The 24,045-nt window shown below is 39.4% G+C and overlaps 1 protein-coding gene across 3 annotated transcripts in view; it reads right to left on the bottom strand.

The window, feature by feature from the left end:
* PAIP1 (poly(A) binding protein interacting protein 1) overlaps positions 1–24,045 on the bottom strand; it is a 31,129-nt gene that overhangs the window by 6,433 nt on the left and 651 nt on the right. Inside the window, exons 1-9 of one of the 3 annotated variants that reach the window (XM_040630455.1) lie at positions 23,928–24,013; positions 22,932–23,101; positions 13,973–14,158; positions 10,535–10,647; positions 7,808–7,919; positions 6,163–6,288; positions 4,789–4,895; positions 3,827–3,944; positions 3,001–3,055 (exon numbers count right to left, since the gene is read on the bottom strand). In XM_040630455.1, coding sequence (XP_040486389.1) covers positions 3,001–3,055; positions 3,827–3,944; positions 4,789–4,895; positions 6,163–6,288; positions 7,808–7,919; positions 10,535–10,647; positions 13,973–14,158; positions 22,932–23,101; positions 23,928–23,955 — 1,015 coding nt within the window. In that variant the 5' untranslated portion in view covers positions 23,956–24,013. Of the gene's footprint in view, positions 1–3,000; positions 3,056–3,826; positions 3,945–4,788; positions 4,896–6,162; positions 6,289–7,807; positions 7,920–10,534; positions 10,648–13,972; positions 14,159–22,931; positions 23,102–23,687; positions 24,014–24,045 lie in introns of those variants that run through there. The other 2 variants (XM_040630454.1, XM_040630456.1) reach the window with 2 other exon arrangements.

Below are 24,045 nucleotides of genomic sequence, written 5' to 3'. Positions count from 1 at the left end.
CATGCCCACGCCCACCTCTCCCTACACAAATCCGGGCCCTTCAAAGGGTGGATATGTCAAGCAAAAGGCAGACCAGGAGAAAACAAAGTGGAAAACACTCTGGTGGCAAAGAAAGATAGCAAAGAAGCTTGCTTGTCTCTTCCTGGGTTTGAAGTGGAAACGACAGTACTCTGAAGAAACTGGTTCATCACAGAATTTGTAATAATGGCCCTACAGCTCAAATTTCTACTACTCACCCACAAAAAACCCCTATGACAAGAAATAAAAACTTGTTCCAAATCCATTTTACCCCTGTGGCTCCTTGGCAGGGACAAATGTTACTACAACTCAAGCCATATGGAGTTTTCGTGAAAAAAAAAAAAAAAAAAAACACAAAAAACAAAAAAAAAGCAGTTAAAACATGAGAGCTGTCATAAAGGGCCACAATATACATAACTTAACTTCAAATGGTTTAGAAAACAGTGTGGACAAGTGATAAAGCAAATAGAATAAATGTTAACAAAAGGTACATCTGAGTAATGGGTGGATGGGTGCTCTTTGTACAATTTTTACTTTTATAACTTTTCTGTAAGTTTGAAATCCTTTCCAAAAAAGAGTTTAAGACCGTTAAATATCAGATTGCAATAAAAAAAGATCAAAATAAACTTTACGTCATAGTCAAAAATAATAGGGTTAGAATTAAAAGATAGAACAAAAATGTGAAATAAAAGTAAGCATGTTTAGAAATTTCTATAAACAAGAGTCACAAAAAACAAACAGGTTAAACAAATGAGACACAGATGAAGAACAAAGAACCAAAATGATTCAAGGTAACTTTGAAGAATAAGAAAATCTGTCTCACCAGACATAGCAAGATTTAAAGTAAAGTAGTAATTAAGACTGTGGTATCAGTATTAAGACCTTAAGACAAAAGATCCACATGACACAGGAGTAAAATCCAAATTTAGAGAGGAGGGGCACGGTACACATCAGAGGGACATTTTATTGAGAAGAAAGCATGTATAACTCAACATCGGTTGGCTCAGACAAGAGAACATGGAATATTTAATTTCTACTACATCCATCATATAAAAATTAGCCAGATGGACTAAAGACCTAAATATAAAAAGCAACAAAGCCTTTTAGAAGAAAATGGAATTTGATGGTAATAAGGAAACCTTCTTAGCCACAGAGAGCAGGAACAAGACAGATATACTGACATGAAAACTCGAAGCTTCTATAGGACAAGACCAAACATAATGGAAAGACAGCATACACTGGGAGAAGCTCCGAGTCACTTTCTGGGCTACATAAAGAATTACAAATCAGTGAAGAGACAAATGATCCAAGAGAAGTATGGGCAAAGAACACAAACAGGCAACTCTCAAAAGGAAGAAAACTGTCAATAGAAACATGAAAAGAAATTCATTATCACTAGTAAGGAAATGAAAGTTTACAATTTCGTACAATCTGACTGACAACAATTAGGTCTGGTAATAAGCGTTGCCAAGGATGAGAAACAGGAACCCTCCAGTTCTGCTGGGGACTTATCAGGTGGTATAGCAGACTGGAAGGCAGGCTCACAACATTTAGTGAAGCAGAAGATGCACATAACTTATAATGTAGCAACTTCTCCCCAAAGAGCCCCCTGCATGTGCACAGGGACTACTCGGAGGTCTGTACAGCATTGTCTATAGTAAGGAGTGGGAACCACCCAACCACACTTAAGTCGGGACCTATAACCAGTGCTTTACTGAGTGCAGCATCATTTGGCATTTAAAACGAGCCAAAGCGATAGATACTTCAATGTGAATACAGAGCCAAACCACTGAATAAAAAACAAGTTGCAAAAGATGTGCACAATAAGACACCGTTTAGGTTAATGCTATTGTGTGATAATACACTATTTAAAGACACATAGGAAGTAAAAAGACATCACAATGACCTCAACTTCAGGACGGTAATTACCTCTGGGAGGGAAGCGGTAGAAGGACTAGTGTTGGGGGTGAGGGATGGGTCAAAGAACAGAGTGGTTTACTAGTTATCCACTGGGTTTTATTTTTTTAAAAGCACCCAAAGTGTATGTTAATATGACAAAATGACACTGGCTTAACCTTGACAGTGAATCAAGAGGTCAGATTTTTATAGTTTATATAATAATTATACACACACACACAAACACACAATTTTTTCTAAGACTTTTAAAAATCTCCCCACAGGGAGCCCAACGCAGGGTTCCATCCCACAACCACAAGATCATGACCCGAACCGAAACCAAGAGTCGAATGCCCAAATGACTGAGCCACCCAAGTGCCCCACGAAGTTTTTATATTTTGAGTGTTTCATAATTCAAAGTTGAAAGTTAAGCAGTCCTTCTTTCCACCTCTTTTGAGGAACAGGATAGTCAGGGCCTGCTATCCAGAGGAAGCAAATGGGAAAATTCTGAACAATAAGCTGCTTATAGTTTTTATCAAATGGGAAAATTTTCTCTTGCTCATACTGCAGTCCCATTTATCACAATTAAAGCAATCTTCCTACAAATGGCCCTTTTCTGGAAGGGGAAGTGTGCTGAGATTTAGATTTTAATTAACTCTGACCTACTGACTATTAATGAAACCCATAATTCTTAGTATCTGCAAGTATTAACCCACAGTAACGAACACTGTACTCTATGTAGTAGTCAGAACCATGTTTCCCTTCTATCTTAACCACCTGAAAGCTTACAGTGTAAAAATGAAATATTAGAGAAAATATAAAATAAAAATGGTTGCATTTAATTGAGGGATTCTTCCAAGCCATTGTCAGGTGACAAGATACTATACACAGAGTCAGACTTTCCATTTGAAATGGTTCAAAGTGGTTGTCCCTGTAAAGAATATTCTATATGAGAGAAGCATTTACCCTGTATCTTAGAATGTGCCCGCTTCAAAAAGCTACAACTTTGTACTGGTGAGGGTATGGTTTTCTGTAATTCACTAGCTTACCAAGAAGTGGGGGGCAAAGCACTGTGAAACAGCCTACCTGGGTCAGCCGCAGTGAAAGGAACACCATCAGAGGTATAAAAGGTTGGTTCATTCTAGGATGAATCAAAGTGATATAAATATGCAATTACTTCAGAATTGATTTTTTAAAGCAAATTAAAGCAGCATGGCTGAGGTCACTCATCTGCACCTGATAATGCAAGAACACACAAAAAACTAGCTTCCTAATAGCCATTTTCATTTCATTGGGAAAGGCTATGGTTTTCAGATTTCGATTCTATTCTCTCAAGTTCCTGTGGCTCTAACCCTGCTGTCTAGTCAGTCACACTCGTGATGAACCGTTTTGTTGTGCACTGTGATTTAGCATTGTGTCAGCTTATTTACAGTTGTGGTTCTCCCCTCCCCACCATTTTTTAAAAATTTCCGTGGCTGGGGTTATAGCAGCATTTCTCCCTTGTTGTGTTATGTTTGGTCATGTCAGGAGCTTCAGGGCATCATTGGCCTGGTGATCATTCTTAATTTACTACCACATGCAAAAGTAAAAGTGTGAGATGCAGGTCTCTGGTTATACATTCTCTGGAAAAACTTCTCCTCACAATCCACACTCAACGGAGTCTAAGCCTTATTGATTTCCCTTGCCACTGGATGGATCTTTCTCTAGTCTATCCTTTCCTTACAGGATTTCTTCTCCTATTTACCTGGCCTGCTGGCTGCCATGTGACCCTAAGCCAATGAAAAGTTATCGGCATTAAATTCTGAGAATACTTTTTTTTTTTTTTTGAGAATACCTTTATGTACGTCACCTAGAAATTTCCAAAACTGGATCCAAGCAATAAACAAAACTTAAAATGTAAACACGGGCATACCATAAAATAATTAGGATCGTTTTCAGGTGTTGCTTCTCTGTACGTTGAAGTTGCATGGACTCTACCCCAGTTACTTGACCGGAGTTCTACAAGCTTCAAGAGCATCTGTTTCACATCTCTGCAGACAGAAGTTGAAAATGAGTTAAGGGTAACCACCAAAGTGTTGTCGGACTCTAGAATACCACAGACTCCTAAAACTATGTTTCATAAATTTAACACGTACATCTAAGTGCTTTGACTTATTAGACATTTCCTATACTGACATAACTTTTTTTTAAGCAGCCTTGAAATTTGTTCCATCTAGGGCGCCTAGGTGGCTCAGTCAGTTAAGCTGCTTCCTTAGGCTCAGGTCATGATCCCGGGGTCCTGGGATTGAGCCCCGTGCAGGGAGCCTGCTTCTCCCTCTTCTCCCTGCCTGTGCTCTCTCTCACTATCTTTGTCTCTGTCTCTCTCCCAAATAAATAAAATTAAAAAGGAAGGAAAGAAGGAAGGAAGGAAGGAAGGAAGGAAGGAAGGAAGGAAGGAAGAAAGAAAGAAAGAAAGAAAGAAAGAAAGAAAGAAAGAAAGAAAGAAAGAAAAATTGTTCCATCTAACTGTGACTATATGGTTCTTAAAGGCAGTGGCTACCCCACATTTTTATGCCTCCAACTGGACTTAAAATAGTACTTTACCCAAGTATTTATTGAACAATTTAAAGTCTGAATCATTTTACTTTTCAATGGACTTCTATCTTACCACAGGAAAATCTTAATTTTTTTTCAATTTATAAACACAACAGAATAAAAAAGGCCAGGTGAGCAGTAGCCATAACTAAAATTATTATACTTTTAAAGAAAATATTTCTGAAAAAAAATATTTCTGTAGATCTGTAAGACTTCAATTCTTTTGATGATAGCATATATAACAGATTAAAAAGAATCCCCACAGCAAAAGAAATTGAGATCCACTGGCTAGCTACCCACCTGCTGCAATTTGCATCTAGGACAACATTTTCAATTCTCTGAATGATTTCTTCCATATCAGTCTTTCCCTTCTCCTTCCAGGCATCTTCTAAAACTGACCCTGTCAACTAAAAAAGCAGGTTATCAGTAAAATAAGGAATTCAATAAAGTACAGAAATTCTTAAAAAAAAGTATTAGTAGCAGTTCAAGCATTCTTTGAACAAAATGAATTTGGTTAAGTTAAATACTCCCAATTATTCTCTACCACCTAACAGGAATCTCTAGACCCTCTATTTTTCCTGATTGAGAGAAACTAAAGCAGAACCTTAATCACAGGTTTTACGGGTCAATGACTGTAGGGTATATTCCCTATATAAGTTAGGCTACAAAATTTTAATCAACCTTTCACTTTTTGAAATTTACAAGTATAGAAGCTCTGAATTTAAAAAAAATACAAACTTCGGGGAGATAAAAGAGTTAAGGATATAAACCAGTAATTCATAGAAACAAAAAAAAAGGCTAACAAATGTGAAGAAACGCTTAAATTCACTAATGATTAGGAAAATGCAAAACGAGATTTTTGTTTTTACTCATTACCCATGACAAAACAAACCAGGATTAATTATATCCATCACTGAGAAGAATATGGAGAAAGCAGTGTACTCATTCACTGTTGGTAGGACAACAACCAAATCACACACTGGTTTGGCATTTAATAGGGAAATTCGACATCACTTCTCAAAATAAACTATACTACGCTCACTGCCTCACCAAATCTACGTGTAGGAATTGAACCTACATCAACAACCGCACACAGAAACGAAGTTACTGGAGAAAGAGGAAAGTCTTTTGTGCCATGCAAAGATCTAAGATCTTTGTTAGACAATAAAAAAGCAAGCCACAAAGAGTGAGATTGAGGGCACACATAAAGACATGGGGAAGGAAGGAAAGGAAATTTAGAGATGGGGGTGAAGGACTTCCATTTTTTGCTTCTAAATTTGGATTCTCATATTTAAAAAATCAGTACAGAGGAGCATGGGTGGCTCAGTCGGCTCAGCATCCAAGTCTTGATTTCAGCTCAGGTCATGATCTCAGGGTTGTGAGACTGAGCCCCATGTCGGGCTCTGTGCTCAGTGTGGAGTCTGCTCGTCCCTCTCCCTCTGCCTCCCTCCATCCCGCGCATGCACTCTCTCTCAAAAAAATAAAATCTGAAAAATAAATAAAATCAGTACGTACTGCTTTTCCAATATTTAAATTCAAGAGCAAAGCAAAATGTCAACATTTAACTTAAAATCTAATTTTGAATTCACTGCATACTATACATACTTTCCTTCCTCTAAATCATATACAAATGGGGTAGAAAGATTAATTTTAAGAAACGTAAGTAAAACCTACCTTCAGTAATTTTACTGCACAAATTAAGTTGTCATCCATAGGATTGGAAAAGAGGGCATTCAGCAACTCCCGAAGACCAACCTGAAGAATATCTGCTCTTGTAACCTGTCCGTTTGTTCCCTTGATCTTTTGGGACAAAAGAAAATGAAAAGCACCTATGCCAAAATACTATAACAGAGAAATAAATGGTCTAACATGTTGGCAAAATAAGTGTCTTACGTTTAACAATACAAGAATCAGAAATACTCTGGTACCTTTGCAAAATTACAGGTATGTAAGACCTCTAATACAACTGATAAACTACAGGTAAAATTTTCCATTTAGCACACATAACATATGGTCAGGATAGCCTCAGTCTCCTTTATAAATATCTGCCTCATACAACATTCTCTGGTCTATTAAGCTACCACCTTTTTTGGAACATGCAGCATTTTATTATTCTTTTTATACTATTTAAAAATACTGCTTTGCACTGAACGGTCTAAGTATCGTAGCTCTCCAGCCAGAGGAGCTGTCGGCACAGGAGCCGACCTCACCTTCACACTCCCCACGGACACGGCATCATTACGTCCACATAGGAAACAGCTGCATTCTTAAAATGACTCTTCATTTACAGCACATTTTAGATGAATGCTCTTATTTTGGCTTATATAAAAATTAAACTGAAAGATTAATGCATGGAATTTTTTAAAAATTAAGTCCATCCAGGGCTACCTGGCTGGTTCAGTTGGAAGAGCATGCGACCCTTGGTCTCAGGGTTGGGAGTTCGAGCTCTATGTTGGGCATGGTGCCTACTTAAAAAAAAAAAATAATAAAATCCCACTGCCAAAAAAAAAAAAAAAAAGGGTCCATCTGTGGTAAAATGGGTTAATCAACTAGGCACTAGATTGGACAGAGACTTTTTAGAGGCACTAACTGAGATGCACATTTGATGGTGGATTCATGGGTCCTTTCAGTGGTGTTTACGATTAAGTTTTCAAATCACAGTTAAAGGAGGTACAACCTATCTCTGGGATTAACTACTCAAAAAAAAAAAAAAAAAAAAAAAGCAAATCCATTACAAAGTAATATTCAGCACTTAGTTGCCTGCATATACCCAAGCAGACCACCAATTTACAAACTTGTTTAGCTATAGGGTTTGAACAAATGCATTTTATTTGGAAGATTAATTTATAAAATAGGACCAAGAAGAACAATCCTGGGTGGATGAGGGTGAAAAGAACCCCAGATATTCTAGTTCCCCTCCCCACCCTTTCAACTCAAAGCTTTGTGTTCTGCAGAGTACGCTGCTTTCGGGCCACCATCTGAAAGTCAACAGACGAAAGGTGTGAATTCAAAAAGGTATGATTATCTGTATTTCAAGAGCTTAAAGCTGCACAGAAACCATGGCTTTCCAAAAGTACACAGACTTTAAAATTCCCAGCAACTTCCCAACAGCCTCCCTGCAAACAGGAGAAACACAGACGTTCCATTAGAATGCGGGCACTACCATGAGCAGCCACTGAGATACTATTTCTCCCTCTCCCGTCGCCCAGCCTTCCATTTCACCCTTTACGTTGTCAAAGGATAATGTAAATACAAATTCCTTATCATGATCGGTTTATGTTCCCAGGCTTTGTAAGTACTTAAAAAAATGTCTCCTCACCTCCAGGTTAAGATAGAGTTCTCCCAGGAAGAGGACAAACGCATGGAATCGTTTCCGAGTCACTTCGTCACCTTTTGCAGCTTGATCTTTAACTTCATATTCAGTTCGACATCTAACGAAGATATACCATTTATAATCTCACACTGCTTTGGTTTTTGAGCAAACAGGATGACCAGCTGTCGGGTTTGTTGTCCACAAGCAACTCAGAAACAAGTACCATACACCGATGTCCTGACTTTCTGCAGTAAAAAGTGTTCCTGTCTACTGTAGAGACGAGAACATGCACCATCTTTTCATACTGATTCCTAGTTTTAAGAAACTAATGGGTTTATTTTCAACTATTCTTACCAGATCAAGTTTGTAATCTGTTTAAACAACATAGGTTTCATGAGGTTCATTGTATGCTGGCGCCGAAAAGAAAGAAAATGCCTCGCCTTTGTTTGATGGGCTTTTTGTCAAGAAGGCAACGTTTTGGGTTTTATTTTAAAGCATATTTTTTACTCAAATTGTCTCTGTAAATGTTCTACTCTGAATATGTGAACTTTGAAACACATCTTTAAATATATATATACATATACATGGTCTCCAACTAAGCTGAAAATAAAATGAATTCCTACTAAGCCCATAATCCTTCATAATTTCCATTATACGAATCAGAGAAATGAAGGGAAAAGTCCCCAGTTGAAATTCACATAGGAACAGCAATTAGTTTGGTCTCAATATCCCAGAGACCAAAGGAGTCAAATAACTTAGTTTCCCTTGCTTTATTTTCCACTGACTTGGCCCATCTGCTATCCTATAAAGTATCTGTAACAATCACCATAAACCTGTCACTGCCCATGTCCATGAATTACGGTGTCAGCTGTTATTTAAAGGGATTTTTAAAACATACTTTAAATGTTAACCAATTTGGCGTTAAATATTTTTTACCTTTATCGATAAGGTGGTGAAAAAACTCTGGGAAAGTCATGTGTTTTGTAAAGCTGATTTTTGACAGTTCTGTTAAACACAAAAGGAGGGGTTTGTGGAGACTGAATGGCTTCCACGTCTAAGGGACCAGTTTAGCTTGGCTTTGTAAAAAAAATAAAAAATTTTTTAAGGAAAAAAGAAGTCACTGTTTACCAAGAATTTACCTTGGGTCAATCTGTGTATCAACCATAAACCCAGGATAATTTATCATGTCTATAAATATCTATAAAATGCTCTGGCTAATAGAAAGGATGAGTTAATTAATGCCAATTTAGATATCCAAGCACCTTATTGGCTACTCTCCTTTTACGACTTTATAAGCAGTTTTGATGAAATGACCTTTTCATTTTATAAGTGCAATGACTATTAGATTATACATTAAGATATGTTGATGCAAGTGCAAAAAAATCCCTACCCCTGTAGGTCATTGATTATCCAGATGAAAGGAACCTATACCTCTAAACTCACCTTTTCTAAGTTAAAGATTTTTCAATTAGAAAGGCAATACGTGCTAATTTCAGAAAGGTTAAAAGCAGAAAAATATAAAAGTCATAAAACCCAGAGATAACTGCCTAAGATTTAATAGTCAATTTCTCTTAGTATTTAGTGTTGCACTTCTAAGTTTTTTATAGATTTGAAATATATTTTGGTGTAAAGAGACAGGAACCCATTTTTGTTTTCTTCCCCCATGAATGGCTAGCCAGTTGTGTCAGCAGCACAATTTACCTTTTACATACATATTTGAAGTATATCCAACAAAAGCTTAATTTTCCAGTGTCTCTGGAGTCTACTTTTGGGATCTTTATTCTATTCCAGTGCAGTTTAAACACAGGATGGGACACTTTGCAACCACTGAAAGTATCTTTAAGGAACTAATGGAACAACTATAATAAACTTGAAGGCAACCTTGTTAGTGAATAAAACTGCTCCCATAAGAAAATCAGTTTCCCTAAATTAGCATATGAATTCAAGGTCATGTCAAAAATCTAATAATATCAAAAAGATTCATGAAATTTCACATATTGACTCTAAAGTTCATTGGAGAAAAGAAGCATGCCAGAATAGCAAAGGAGAATCTACCCAAAAAATGTGGGGAGGGGACCAACCATCCTAGATATTAAAAAGTTAGAGATTTTTAGTAGTATCATAATAAAATAGGAATAGGACAAGTGATGAACAGAATATAATGAAACTCTAGAATCAAAACCCCGTTATAAGATGTAGTGTGATAAAGGCAGCAGCTCAACTCAATAAGGAAATGGATCATTCTAGAAAGTGGTATGGGAAAAACTAGTTCAACATGTGGCAATAAATTAGAACCTACTCAAAATAAAAGTACAGATGTACTAAGAAATATATAAATGGTCATTTTCAAGATCTTGGGAAATGAAAGGTCTTCTAAGCACAAAACCCAAGGCAGAGGGGTACCTGGGGGGCTCAGTTGGTTAGGTGTCTGCCTTTAGTTCAGGTCATGATCTCAGGGTGCTGGGATCAAGCCCCGAATCCTGCATCGGGCTCCCTGCTCAGTGGTGAGCCTGCTTCTCCCTCTTCCTCTGCCACTCCCCCTGCTTGTTTGTGCTCCCTCTCAAATGAATAAATAAAAATCTTTAAAAAAAATACAATACTTGAATACAAATAAGAATGGTCTACCCTACCTTCCCCTGCAAACTTCTATAATGTACAGTCTTTAGAAAAGAGGAATGGCCAAATTCTTGTAGGTCTAAAAGTTTTCCTTTAATTGCATATATTCACACTGACCTTTGAAGCAGCAACTGGCGAAAGTTGCCACTCTGTGGGCTAATTGTCAGATGATGGGACAGGTAATTACACAGGCGAGCTCCCATGTAAGAGAAATTTGGGATAGATGTGGCCTTTCAAAAAGAAAAAAGAAAACTTTTTTAGGACACAAATACACTGTTCTTAATGCAAATACTTAACAGCAACATTCTAAAGAAGAAAACATTTCCACCCCTAAAACTGACCACACTGTACAAATGTACAAGTCTTTTTTAGTTGTTAGGCATAAGAAAACTAACTCTCCCTCCCAACTTTACACCAAGAACAAGAACAAAGGAAAATGTTTAAGTTCTCCCCATCATTTACCTGAGATCACCAGAAACCAAAGAGACAAGACCTCTTTATACTAAACAATTTTTGCCTAAGACATGTGCATGTACCCAGTTGCAAAGTACTAATTATGAATAAATAAGAGTATTTGTCAAATGATTGTTCTGTGGTGTTTTTCAGGGATAGGCTGGCATAGACTTTGGCATCTAGCAGTCCAGAACAAGATTCCCAGGCCTGCACTGAGACCCTTCACTCAACCTCCCTGGGCTTCCATGCGATTCCTAAAAGAGGTGATAAATGGTACCTGGTACAAGAGATTAACACTTAAAGAATACCCCGAACACAGGAAATAAAGATAAGCTACTCCCAAAACTAAGACCATGAAAAAACACTACATATCAAAGACAGTTTGATATAGCCAAAACAGTATTCAGGAAGTTTTAACTTAAACTGCAGTTTTTAAAGAATAGTAGAGAACATAGCTCTCTACCTAATATTAGGTAGCACATTAAAAGGTTACAAAGATAGTAGCTAGCCATAGCCTGATGCCTCTCTGACCCTATGCTGGGTGTACTTACAGCTGTGGTAACCTTGGCCAAGTCCCTTAACCTCTGTTAAGATATGTATAAAATATGGGATAAGAGTCATATCTTCAACTATGGAGGATTAAACAAGTTAATTACATGTCAAGTGTTTAACATTACCTAGCATGTAGTAAGTACTTCATAATTATTAGGTCTTTTTATTTCTAATTATTTCTTTGCTTGCAAAGACAACAGACTGGTTTCTCCTGAGATCATTCATGGATGCGTAACTGGTACCACAGAAGACTTGAAATTTAAAATCATCCTTTTCCTATTATGGGCATTGCCTGTTTTCCTTTAGTTTACTTTTTAAAATTATCACAAACTTAAAGACAAGAAGTTCTACAACACTTGTTATTAAAATTTCATTCTTCCCCACTACACCTCAACTTCACTCCCATAGAAAACCATTCTCAATTCTTTCAGCTGAAAAGGTTTCAACCTCTGTATCCCCATACTTGGTGATTTCAGTTTGGACATTATTTCTTACTAGTTTCCCACCATGGACAAGGAATATCCAGCTTTCACCTTGCTTACCCCCACTCCTTTCCACTATTTCCCAATCTTTCCACCTACCAACACGGTCATACAATGATTTGATTAATTTTGTTTCCATTTACAGCTGGACCATGTAATATACGGATCTCTCCTTCTTTGCACAACTTCGTTTTCCCCAGACTTAAATTTTCTCTACTTTATTCTTCACTTACATCTCATTGATTTACCCCCTAAACTCACAAGTTCCTACGTTTCTTAATACATTCAAACACAGCAATTATGCCCATTTTACCAGGGAATCTTGCCTGGAGCCTTCTGCCCTACTCCAGTGAAGCCTGACAATTGTCTTGGGATCTCCTTTTACTACCATCTAGACAATCCATTTAGCCGCTCCTATAAAACTGTTTTCTAGACTTTATATCTTCATCTGTGGCTTAATTTCCTCTTTTTGGTGGAGTACTTCCCTTCAACAACTTCTCAAGAGGGGTTAAAATAAAACTTCAAAGTGGATACTCAGTGCAAAAAGATGTAGAGGGTCTAGTTTTTTGCTTCGGGTTTTTGTTTTGTTTAAGATTTGAAAGCTATCCTTTTAGTCTCATTCCATTCTTGTCCTAGAGTCTTTCAGAGATTCCACAAGGTCATTCACAGTGATTTTCAACTTTCCCCCTCAACTTTCTGCCCACCTGCTTTCTAGTCTCCAAAGCTGGTACTTTTATCTCCTTTCCTCATCTTGGCCCTGAGTCTTCTGGCTTCATAAAATCCCCTTCACTGTAGCGGTATTGGGTATTTGGGGAGGAACTGAAGTTGAATACGTATGTTTAATCTGCCATTTTTATAACAGGTCTTCTTTTGTTAGTTGCTATGAATAAATTCCCCCAATGAAATTTAAGAACTATTGGTGAATCTGTGTATCACTGACACAGAATATTGCTAAATAGGGAGCACATAATGCAAGAACTGGCTTTGAGACAATCACAGAAACTGTAGTTTGTTAGGTTACGGGCCTGAAGAACTAGAACCATGCAGCCTATGAAGAGCTGAAACTGAACAGAAGAGAAATCAGAAAAGCATTAACAATTTCTTCAATTTCTTCTCATATTCAATTGCAATCCATTTAGAGGCCAAAAGTAGGTATCAGGACAAATGGAGTAATTCTATACCCCTAAAATCTCAAGCATGTCCAGAAACCTGAGAGGGTCCAATAACTTTCCAGAACAAGTTGTGAAAGTAATCAAATGAAACACTAGGTAGGATGAAAATCACCTGCCATCATAATACCCTTCCACACATTCCAAATTCAAGTTGCTCTTTCAGCAATGACTTAAAGAACACTTAAGTTTATATTTCTATTTATCTCCTATTGTTTTTGGTCAGTTTCAAACAGTGCTCCCTAAATTTGTCTTCAAAATCCAGTGTTGTCTATTTTCCCCCCTGAAAATAGCATTAATGTGTCACAGACCAATATGCTAGGCTCAAACCTAAATCTTGTGTGAACAATCTAGACTGACATTAGATTTATGGAATTAAGATGTAAATCCTCAGAAATTTAAAATAAATATAGGCATAAATGTTAAGACTCAAGACAATGTTTTATGGTCTGGCTTTTTTTTTTTTTTTTTTTGGACTCCTTTATGAGGGAAGAAAGTTCTCCCATGACTTTTTTTTCCCTCCCATACTCCAAAAGTGCTATGTAATTTGATACCTAGGAGATGAGGATTGCACTCTTTTTGTGTATTGTTAATTTCAGATCCTGTAAAAACAGCCGGGGATGGAAAAAAGGTATGATACTTACCTGGCCTTCTTCATAAATGCCCAACATTCCTTCCAATTGCCTGTACAGAGCCTTGACTCTCCATTCTGTCTCTAGCCCTAGATCCCCAGCTACAGGAATTTCATACAACAGAGACTTGAAAGCTCCCAGGAACCACAAAGAGTTAAGGAGCATGGAGCCCAGTGAATGTGAACCTGGCCTCCCTGAAGGAGCAACCACCATCCTTGGGCTTCAAGGAACCTGTCTGATGATCACCTGTGCTATCAGCCAACCTACCTGTTGATAGATGAGTTCTACAAGTTCTTGCAAAGCATCATCTGTTGTAACCCAGCCATTCAGGGTCTCTGCAAACTGTTCAATTTCAGTTTCAAAACTGCCAGGCTGCTCTGTAAGATGATTCAAAAAATCCTGAACATAATCTGATAGAGTAGGGTAATCCTCACAACCATCTTCATAGGATTCCTATAGATGAAAAGTTAAAGAAAAAATGTTTTAATCCATGCAACTGGCTAAAATAAACCCAAGGCAGCTTTAAGGCAAGAAGTCTCTAGTGCAAACAATCCTTCACATGATAAAATTTGTTATTTTCCTCAATAGGATTAAGCCCACTGAATCATTCTTCCTCGCCCAATGGCCAAAGTGTTACACTATAGTAGAAGGACTCCATCTAACTGGGTAGGAAATGGTCTTCTCATTCTGGCAGATTTACAAGACAACAGAAAATTTGAACCAATATTTCACTATAATACCGATATCAAAATTCTGATCTATTTATGGGTATAAGATCAGAGATCAGCTTCAAAGTGGGAAGGAAGAAGGAGCCAGGGATAATAGAAACAAGAATGGCCACAGGTAGCTAACTGTTGAGGCCATGGGGATTCATTATACCCTTCTTCATATTTGCGAATTTCTATATTGGGGGGGGGGGAGCTGGTAAGGCTTGTCATTTATTAATCCCCAAGGACAGTGAAATATACATAGTGAAGTGACTATAAAATTTTCACCATGGTATACTGCGGCAGACTCTGGCTGTTATATCAAGCCTTCCAGCCAACCTTGATTGTAGTAGTTTCCAACTAATGCTCTACCACTATCACCTTTGATAGTTCCCAGTCTTTTAATTAATGGCTGGAGGCTGAACAGGGGAGTACTGCAAAAAGTATCAGATTATCAACCCTTAGACTTGCAATGCCTGGAATACTAACCAAAGCATTCTGAAATTTACTTAAGAGTTATGATCTAATAATAACTATATTATTGATGAAAGTTACTCTTTTCCAAAGGAGTCAAATGAGAAACCACAGGAAAAAATTATGACCATAATATAGAAGCATCTTATGAAGGGGTTAAGTTCTAAAGCCAGTGAGTGCATAAAGAAAAAATAAAATCACACGCAGTCCAAATTCCCCTTAAGAAAGCTCCATGTTGGATGAATACACAATCTTAGTAGAAAGGCTAATCCAGCTATTTGGTCCTATACTGTTGGTGCTGACCACAATTTTTTCAGCTGACCACCACTTAGAGGCCATGTTACACAGTTTTTAATATGTTTCCAGATACTCAAGTGATACTACTTACCATGACGAGCTGCATGTATTATCAGTGGCACTAAGGAAATAAGACCAACTGCAGGAAGAGCAGATTCCTGTGCCCCTATCATGCTCACAGTGTTTGCTGAGCAGAACAGGCGAACGGACAGATTCAATGTCTGAGCTCAAAACTGAATCCAAATTAAATGACTCCACTCTAGCGGCGCCTGGTTGGCTCAGCTGGTAGAGCAAGGGACTCTTGATCTCAGAGTCATGGGTTCGAGCCCTACATTGGCTACAGAGATTACTTAAAAATAAATCAAAAATTTTTAAAGTGACACTAAAAATAAATAAACATTGACAAAATTCAAATTTATTTGTCATAAACATTGCAGCTGCGTGATGGAGGATTAAATGAGTTAATGAGTAAACGCCCCTGGACCAGTGACTAGCACACAGTAAGGCATTAAGTAAGCAAATTTTTACATTTCTAGGAAAATACTAAAACATATTCCAATGCCATAGTTGTATTCTCATACCTAAAGGATCATACCTAAAAGCATCTAAAGAACACAATAATAAAAAGCTATGCTTCTTGGTATGTAGGATGATACTCTGATTAATAAGCTAATAGCCACCAATTGCATGTATAATATATGACAGACACTTTAAGAGCTCTGCAAGGCTGTCTCAATCCCAAAAAGCTTTGAAGCAAGCATTGCTGTTCCCTGTGCACAGATGGAAGAAATGAGCATAGAGCAGTTAAGTCACTTTGGTTATTCATTCAAAACCCTTTGTTGAGCACCTACTCAGTGCCAAATACTGTTCTAGGTGCTCGGTACAGTCTTGGCATGAATAAAGGAGACAAAGCCTTCCTCCAGTGGAGCTCATCTTCCATCACAAAAGACATCATTCAGATGTTAGGATATATTTACTATGAAAAAAAAATGGGCTAAAACTAATGTAACACTGTATGTTAACTATACTGGAATTAAAATTTTAAAAAATAAGAACAGAGGGACGCCTGGGTGGCTTAGTCGGTTAAGCGTCTGCCTTCGGCTCAAGTCATGATCCCAGGGTCCTGGGATCGAAGGTGCTGGGCTCTCTTCTCCCTCTCCCTCTGTGATCGCTCTCGCTCTGAAATAAATACAATCTTAAAAAAAAATAACAGAAAAAAATGGGAAGAATTCTGAAGAGTTAACATCTAATCTGAGAAAAAAAGAAAAAAAGAAAACCAAAAAACCTAGCCATACAAATATCTGAGGAGAGAGATTCTATGTAGTAGGCTCAAGAAGCATGTCGGCCCCAAGGAGATAGGTGCTTACTGGACACCCGAGAAAGAAAAGCCAGAACAGAGAAACTGAAGATGGGGTGACAGCTAACAAGATCAATAATGCAGATGGGGAAATTGTGTAGGGTCTTGGGGACTACAGGGAGACTGGCTTGAAAGCCAGTGGGAAAACCATCAGGCAAAGGCACAGCAGCTAGGGTATGAACGAGGAAGGACCATGCACTAACTTAAGTAATTTGTGCAGTCACACAGCTAGTTAGAAGAACTGAGCACAGAACAAACCCTGTACTTCTAACCTTTATGCTATACTCCCAAGTAACTGACAAAGGCCTATAACCCAACCTGTTCATTTGTACGAAAATACTCATTGCTAAAAGTCCATCTCACAATCTATCAAAGAACTGGTTAAATATACCACCTTATATCCACATAATGGCTCATACAGCCACCTGACAAGATATATTTGTATCAGTATAGAAATCACCAATATATTAAACGAAAAAAACACAGAACCATATTTTAGTACAGTTTAATTTTAAGAGATTTATAGACCACGAAAAGCTCTGGAAAGACAGACAAGGGATAAAAGTAGTTAGCTCTGGAGTAAATATATGCTCATACTATGAATACTGACCATTTTTTATAAAATTGCGAAACCAGTTAAGCATTATAAATGCATACATTAAATACACTTTAATAGGGGCAATTGGGTGGCTCAGTCATTAAGCATCTGCCTTCAGCTCAGGTCATGATCCCAGAATCCCAGGATCGAGCCCCGCATTGGGTTTCCCGCTCAGCAGGAAGCCTGCTTCTCTCTCTCCCACTCCCCCTGCTTGTGTTTCCTCTCTCACTGTCAAATAAATAAAATCTTTAAAATAAATAAATAAATACACTTTAATGTCAGCCACATACATGTGAGTTTTACAATTAAAAACAAGATTTTAATATGTAGTTTTACAGACTTGTAGTGTCCCTACTAATGACAGAGAAAAGCAGGAACCCTACAGGTCCCAGCTAAAGGTATTAATTTCTGGTTTCTATCAAATGTCATTCTTTTGTGTGGCAAAAATGCAGTCTGGAACACTGATTTCCAGTCTTTTCAGTAAGACCCAACTCTCTTTTAAGAAAATTTGAAGTCTGGGGCAGCCTATGTGGCTCAGTTGGTTAAGTATCAGACTCTTGATTTTGGCTCAGGTCATTATCTCAGGCTTATGAGATAGAGCCCCGTGCTGGGCTCCCTGCTCAGCGGGGCATCTGCTGGAGATTCTCTCTCCCTCTGCCCCTCCCCCTGCTCACACACGCACACATGTGCATGTTCTCTAAAATAAATCTTTAAAAAGATAAGAAAATCTGAAGTCTGAATAAAAAAGGAAAGTAGAGCTGCTCTGATTATAAGAATTACAGGGGATTGATTAAGGAGGTGCCTGGCTGGCTCAGTCAGTAGAGCAAGTGACTCAATCTCAGGGTGGTGAGTTCAAGCCCCACTTTGGGTGTAGAGATTACTAAAAATAAACAACTACAGGGGATTGATCAGAGCCGGTTGTTACAAGCAAAAAAGGAAGCACAGCATATTGTGCACAGACGAGAACTCAAACATGTTTATTTTTCTAGTATCAGATTTTTTTCAAGTACAAATTTTGTCAGTCTTCGAAGTGGAGTTAGATGGCTTGCAGGCTGAGGAATATTTAAAGTTTTACATATTTTTCTTACAATTCTAACAAAACATTAGGAGGGACATCAGATAGAAAATGTACTTTTCATGGAAGATACTCTGAATGCATGGCTAGAGACAAAACCCTAATCCAAAGCAGCAGAATAAAAGGAAACTGATCAGACACTTCATGCTGGAATAATCAAGACTACTTTAGTTAACTGGATTGAAGGGGGCAAGAGTGTGAAATAAATGTGAGTCAATATACCGTTTTTAGCCTGAGCAGCTAGAACATAAAAAAATAAGAAGAGGTTTGCAGAAGATAAATTCTTTTTTATACTTGAGTTTCAATGGGAGATCCTCATGAACAAGTCAAAACAAATGGAAACACAAGCCAGGAGTTCAAAGGGAGAATTAGATTTCAGATATCAGTAGACAGGTAGGCAATGGTCAGATTCTAGGCGATAGGTAGGATAACCGACGCAGGTAATGAAATGGAAAAAAGAGAACCCCAGGGACTACAGTCTGAGGGAAGAAGGAATGATCCGCAGGTTGGAAGGATGAAGTACCACCACAATGCCCAAAGGAAAAGTACAGAAAAGGTGTTCATAGAAGCAAATGCTACAAAATAATTTTACACGTTGAAATCTGAAAGAACAATGGTTGCAGTCCCAGGAGTGAAAGACTACGCACAGAGAGGAAAAAATTAGAATTAGTATCTTAACTATTCAGTTCTTATAAAGAGAAACTTCTAGAAGACTGAAAAGGTACCCTTTGCCCCTAGCACAGAACCTGACACACTGGGACTTGTTAAACTGCACAGATCATACTGTAGTTAAAGTCTACTAGGATGAGGGTTAAGAGGACAGTAGATTTTTCAAATCCAAAGAGCACCAGTAAAGGTCACAAAAAATAGTATCAATTCAATTAGGGGGATCAGTCAGCAGAGGTTTGAACAGTGAGAAGTAAATACTGACAGTGAATACTTTCACATTTTGGAGAACATCACTATGAAAGGCAGAAGACAAACAGGCAGTAACTTGAGGGGAACGTTCTTAGAAAAAAGCTGGGATTTTGTGTGTGTGTGTGCAGTGGGGGGATTTTTGTCTCTTAATAAATGCCATTTTTTTTAAAGACTTTATTTATTCATTTGACAGAGAGAGAGATCACAAGCAGAGGGAGCAGCAGCAGGAGAAGTAGGCTCCCTGCAGAGCAGGGAGACTGATGTGGGGCTCAATCCCAGGACCCTGGGATCATGACCCGAGCTGAAGGCAGACGCTTAACTGACTGAGCCACCCAGCCGCCCCTTAATAAATGCTTTATGAGTTCCTGTGCAGAATTTTTGGTTCTTGTAAGTGAGCTGTGATTAAATATTCAAGATGTAATGGTTTATCATCAGAGCAGAAGCAATGGGCAGGAGTAGATATAGCAACTCCCTGGTAAGAAGCCACGGAAAGCGAGAAATTCTAGCAGTGGGATTAGAGGAAGGACCCTAAGATAAAAGGGTTCAGAATTTTGGAAGGGTGAAGAAAGCATAACAAAAGACTATCAAAGGTTTTTTAGAAAAAAGCATGAATTCTTGCGGCGCCTGGTGGCACAGTTAGTTAAGCGGTCAACTCTTGGTTTCAGCTCGGGTCATCATCTCTAGGTGGTGAGGTTGAGCCCTGCCTTGGGCTCTGCCCTCAGTGCGGAGTCTACTTGGAACTCTCTCACCCTCTGCCCCTCCACCCAATACTCACTCTCACTAGCTCTCTCGAATAAATCTTTAAAAAAAAGCACAAACTCTTGCGAACAGATCCAGCTCAAAGATACCCAGACTTTCTTGCATATAAAAGCAAACTCAGGCATTTTTGTCCATTTTGTTTACTGCTGTATCCCCAGTGCTTGACTCATGGTAAGTATCCAACTACCTGTTAAATGAGTGAATATAGCCAACTTTGGATTACGGCTACAAGGAAAAGTCTCCCTCATGACAAGACCTTATCCTAAGAGTCAAGGAAAAAACAAGGATATTGCTATTCTGTGACTACGTGGACAGACAAAAATGCTTAGCATTGACAGAGAGTAAAAGGTAAATGAGTAAGACTAGAGAATGTACTACAGCAGGGGTAGCAAGGTTGAATGATTACAGAATCAAGGTGGATTACAAACAAATGAGACAAGCCAGTGAGCAATTAGAGCTCACACACTCCATCTAAGGGGGCTGCCTCCATTCAGCTCCAGACAACTTTGCTCTATCAAAGTAACAGTCTGGGGTGCCTGGGTGTCTTAGTCAGTTAAGCATCTGACTTGCTTTCAGCTCAGGTCGTGACCTCAGGGTGGTGAGACAGAGCCCTGCCTTAGGCTCCATGCTCAGCGCAGAGTCAGCTTGAGATTCTCTCTCCCTCTTCCTGTGTCCCTCCCCTGGCTCAGGCTCCTCTTCTTTCTCAATAAGTAAATAAAGTAGTAGCCTGGTACAACCACATATTAGGATTTAGGATTTCAAGAGAAACCAGAAAACACAGATTTACAACATCTATTTAAGTGTTGGTAGCTTATTAAAAGCACCCTCCCCCCAAAAAAACCCACCAGGGCCAAAGAAGATACACTTGTAGGTCACACATGAGCCGTGGACTCCCAGTCTGCAATCTGCTCTGGCAGACTGAACATAGAAGCAGCTGTCTAATTGAGGATATCAAGGAATGCCTAACAGAGGACAGCGGCTCAAAGTAAGTGAACACTGCTCTGGAGCCCAGGAGTCACTTGAACTATGTAGAACTATGTAAACTAGCTGGTACAGAACTCTGAAAAAAATTGCATCCCTCCTATCACAAAATGGCCCAAGTGAACAGGGAGACAAACAGAAAAGTTTTGTGGCTGTTTGAAAGTAAGTACTCTTTACTAGTTTATTCAACTACTCACAGCTCTCTAATCATTCCTTTCCTGAGCCAAATACAACTTTTTTGCAAGAACCCAAGCTGTCCTCACTTCTACTCTACATGACTGACAGCCCTTTTCACCCCAGATCAACTGCTCTTCCTGCTTGCCTATACTTTCCCCTTCCCAGCCCCAAAGCTTTTTCCTACCACAGTCTAAGACGCATGGAATTTCTGAAACATGAAACAGTTTTTCCATTCCTTTCCTACCAAAAAATGGAAGGAAAGAACTGGCCCCCACTCCCCAGGGAAGTAACAAAACGGGTGTACCACCGTTAATTAACAAGTAAATACAAATTAAAAGCAGAAGTAGATATCACCCACCAAAATGGCTAAACTTAACAGAAAATTCCAAATGCTGACAAGGAAGCAGAGCAATTGGGAATCACACACTACTCAGAGTGTGCACTAAACAGTCTCTTTGGAAAACTATTTGGCAGTCTCTATTAAAGTTGACTACCAGGGCATCTTGACTTCAAGCCCCACATTAGGTATAGAGATTATTTAAAAGTAAAATCTTTGGTGGGGCGGGGGGAGAAGAGTTGGCTACCCCATGTCCTTGTAATTCCATCCTAGGTACGTCCCCAATAGAAACAAGGGCAAATATCCACCAAGACATGGATAAACAGTCTAGCAGCCCTATTCACAAAAGCCCCAAAGTGGAAACTACTCAAATGTTTATCAAGAGACAAAGCAGAAGACAAAAAAAAAAAAAAAAAAAGACAAATGGGACTGTGGGATATTCACACAATGGAATGCTAGGAGAATAAGTTACCTTCAACTATGAGCTACAACATGGATTAATTTAAATGTTGAATAAAAGCGTGAAACAAAGATATTCGGTAGGACTCCAATTATACAAACTTTGAAAACAGGCAAAACGTTAAGTCAAAATAGTAATTAACCTAGGAGAGCAGTAATGATTAAAAGGGGCTGGAAGTAGTTCTGGGAATGTAGATGATATTTCTTGATTTGGATGCTGGCTGCCTGAGTGTTCATTTCATGAAACTTTGAGCTAACCTTTATGTACACTATTCTGTGTTAAAGATCAATAAAACTAAGAAATTAGGAAACATAAGACTTCTGCTAAAGTGTCACCATTTCCTTAACCCTCTAATGGTTCCTGCCCCACTTATATACAATTAATTGCTATGCATTTACCCGGGACATATTTCTTTCTATATATCCCAATTGTGCTTTGTATTTTCTCCCACTTAAGAAAAATGTCATCAATTTTTTTAAGTTCTTAAATTGACAAAGATGAATCTGAAAGTTTAAAAGTTCTTCGGACCAGTGTAAACACTTTATCAAAACCCCTTACGTTTCTTCGTAACAGTAGTTAATTAGAACCAGAAACACTTCTGTTTTAACAGAGCCCAGATGTGTAACATTCAAAAGCCTACCTCAAATTAGTCTGCAGCAAAACCATGGTTTAATTTACCCTAAAACTACCAATCAGCTATCTTGCTAAAATCAAATTTAAAAATCACCTTTGCCAGGCCATTATTCTACAGATTGTCCATTAAGTCTGAACACAAACTTTAGTTTTATATATTGAAAGTGCCCTCAACTATACTCTGTATTAGCCTAGAAATACTCTATAGATACTGGGAATACAGCAGTAAAAAGAGACAAGGTCTACTCTCAATTTACATTCTGATATTCAGAATGTACAGAACATGATAACTACAAAATATATTCCTGAATCAGTTTTGTCTCATGAGTTCAAAGAATTCGTAATGTTTTTATGTGTAGTAGAAAGCACCAGCATACTGACTGATGAAATACATTAATAACCACATTATCCCAGTAATACTAACTCAGAATTGTAGTAAAAAAGCCTACTTACTGTATAATTAGAAGAATAACCTGATGGGTAAAATTCAGGAGCATTCGCAGACAGCTTAGACATTAATACAGGAGCCACAACCACCTGGGGTTTAGCCATTGCTGACTCCAAGTTCTGCTGTGGGATATTATCCTGTGAACTAGGTGGAGCTCTCAGGGGCCTCGTTTGTTCTGAGAAAGGAAAAACGAGGGGTTAGACGCATTCATTCCTTTGTATAGCAACTTATTATCTACTGAGAAACCAAATGAGAAGGGCTGGTTTTTAAGAGTTAAACAAGAACGGTCACGAATTTTAAGGTTAACGCCAGGATATATACAGAGAGCCTGCAAAAAGGAACAATAGACTTGCTTTAGCTCATTTATGGCCATACCTGCCTCCTAAATAAATGCTTGAGGGCTTGCTTTTCTTATTTTCTTTCTTAAGGAGTCGGTTAAAAAGAGGTGGTTGCTCGCCTAAGGTCTCCCTTTCCAGGGCTGGGAGGGGAGGCGATTTTTACTTCCTCCCCGGACGGCAGAACTCGGAGACCGCGCACGGGGCCCCTCCCCCAGCCGGGGCGCACAAAGGATTCCTGCAGCCACCTTCCAAACCCCGTTCCGGGCCCGTCCCCACCCCGTTAACAACCGGGCCCCTAAGGGGAATGCTTTCGGGGAACGGGGGTGGGGGAGAGAGGAAACAGCGCGTCGCCTTCGGCGCGCGCGGAGGGCCGTGGGGAAGCGTTGGCCCAGGAGGACGGGGTCCCCTAGAGCGGCTCCGTACCTGGGAGCGCCCCGGGCCGGGGAGGCCTCTGGGGGCCGGCGGGGACCTCGCACTGGGCCCCTGGCGGCGGGGCCGTCCTGGGCTGGCGCAGCGGCGGCGGCTGCAGGAAGCCCGGGGCTTTGGGCTGCGGCGGCTGCTGGTGCCGCGGCCGCTCAGCAGGCCCCGCTCCGTTCGGGAAACCGCCGCCCTCAGGCCCGCCCCCTCCGCGGCCCAGGCCCCGGCTCCGGCCCCGACCAGCACCTGGGGCCCGATCGAAACCGTCCGACATGCTCCTCCTCCTCCTCCGCCGGGGGCCGCTGCCGCTGCGCTCGGGAGAGGACGCGGGGGGGGGGCGGGGGGAGAGGACGCGGGGGGGGGG

Source organism: Ursus maritimus, unplaced genomic scaffold (genome assembly GCF_017311325.1).
Source record: "Ursus maritimus isolate PB19 unplaced genomic scaffold, ASM1731132v1 scaffold_15, whole genome shotgun sequence".
Lineage (NCBI taxonomy): Eukaryota > Metazoa > Chordata > Mammalia > Carnivora > Ursidae > Ursus > Ursus maritimus.
This window is presented reverse-complemented; position numbering and strand designations above follow the sequence as displayed.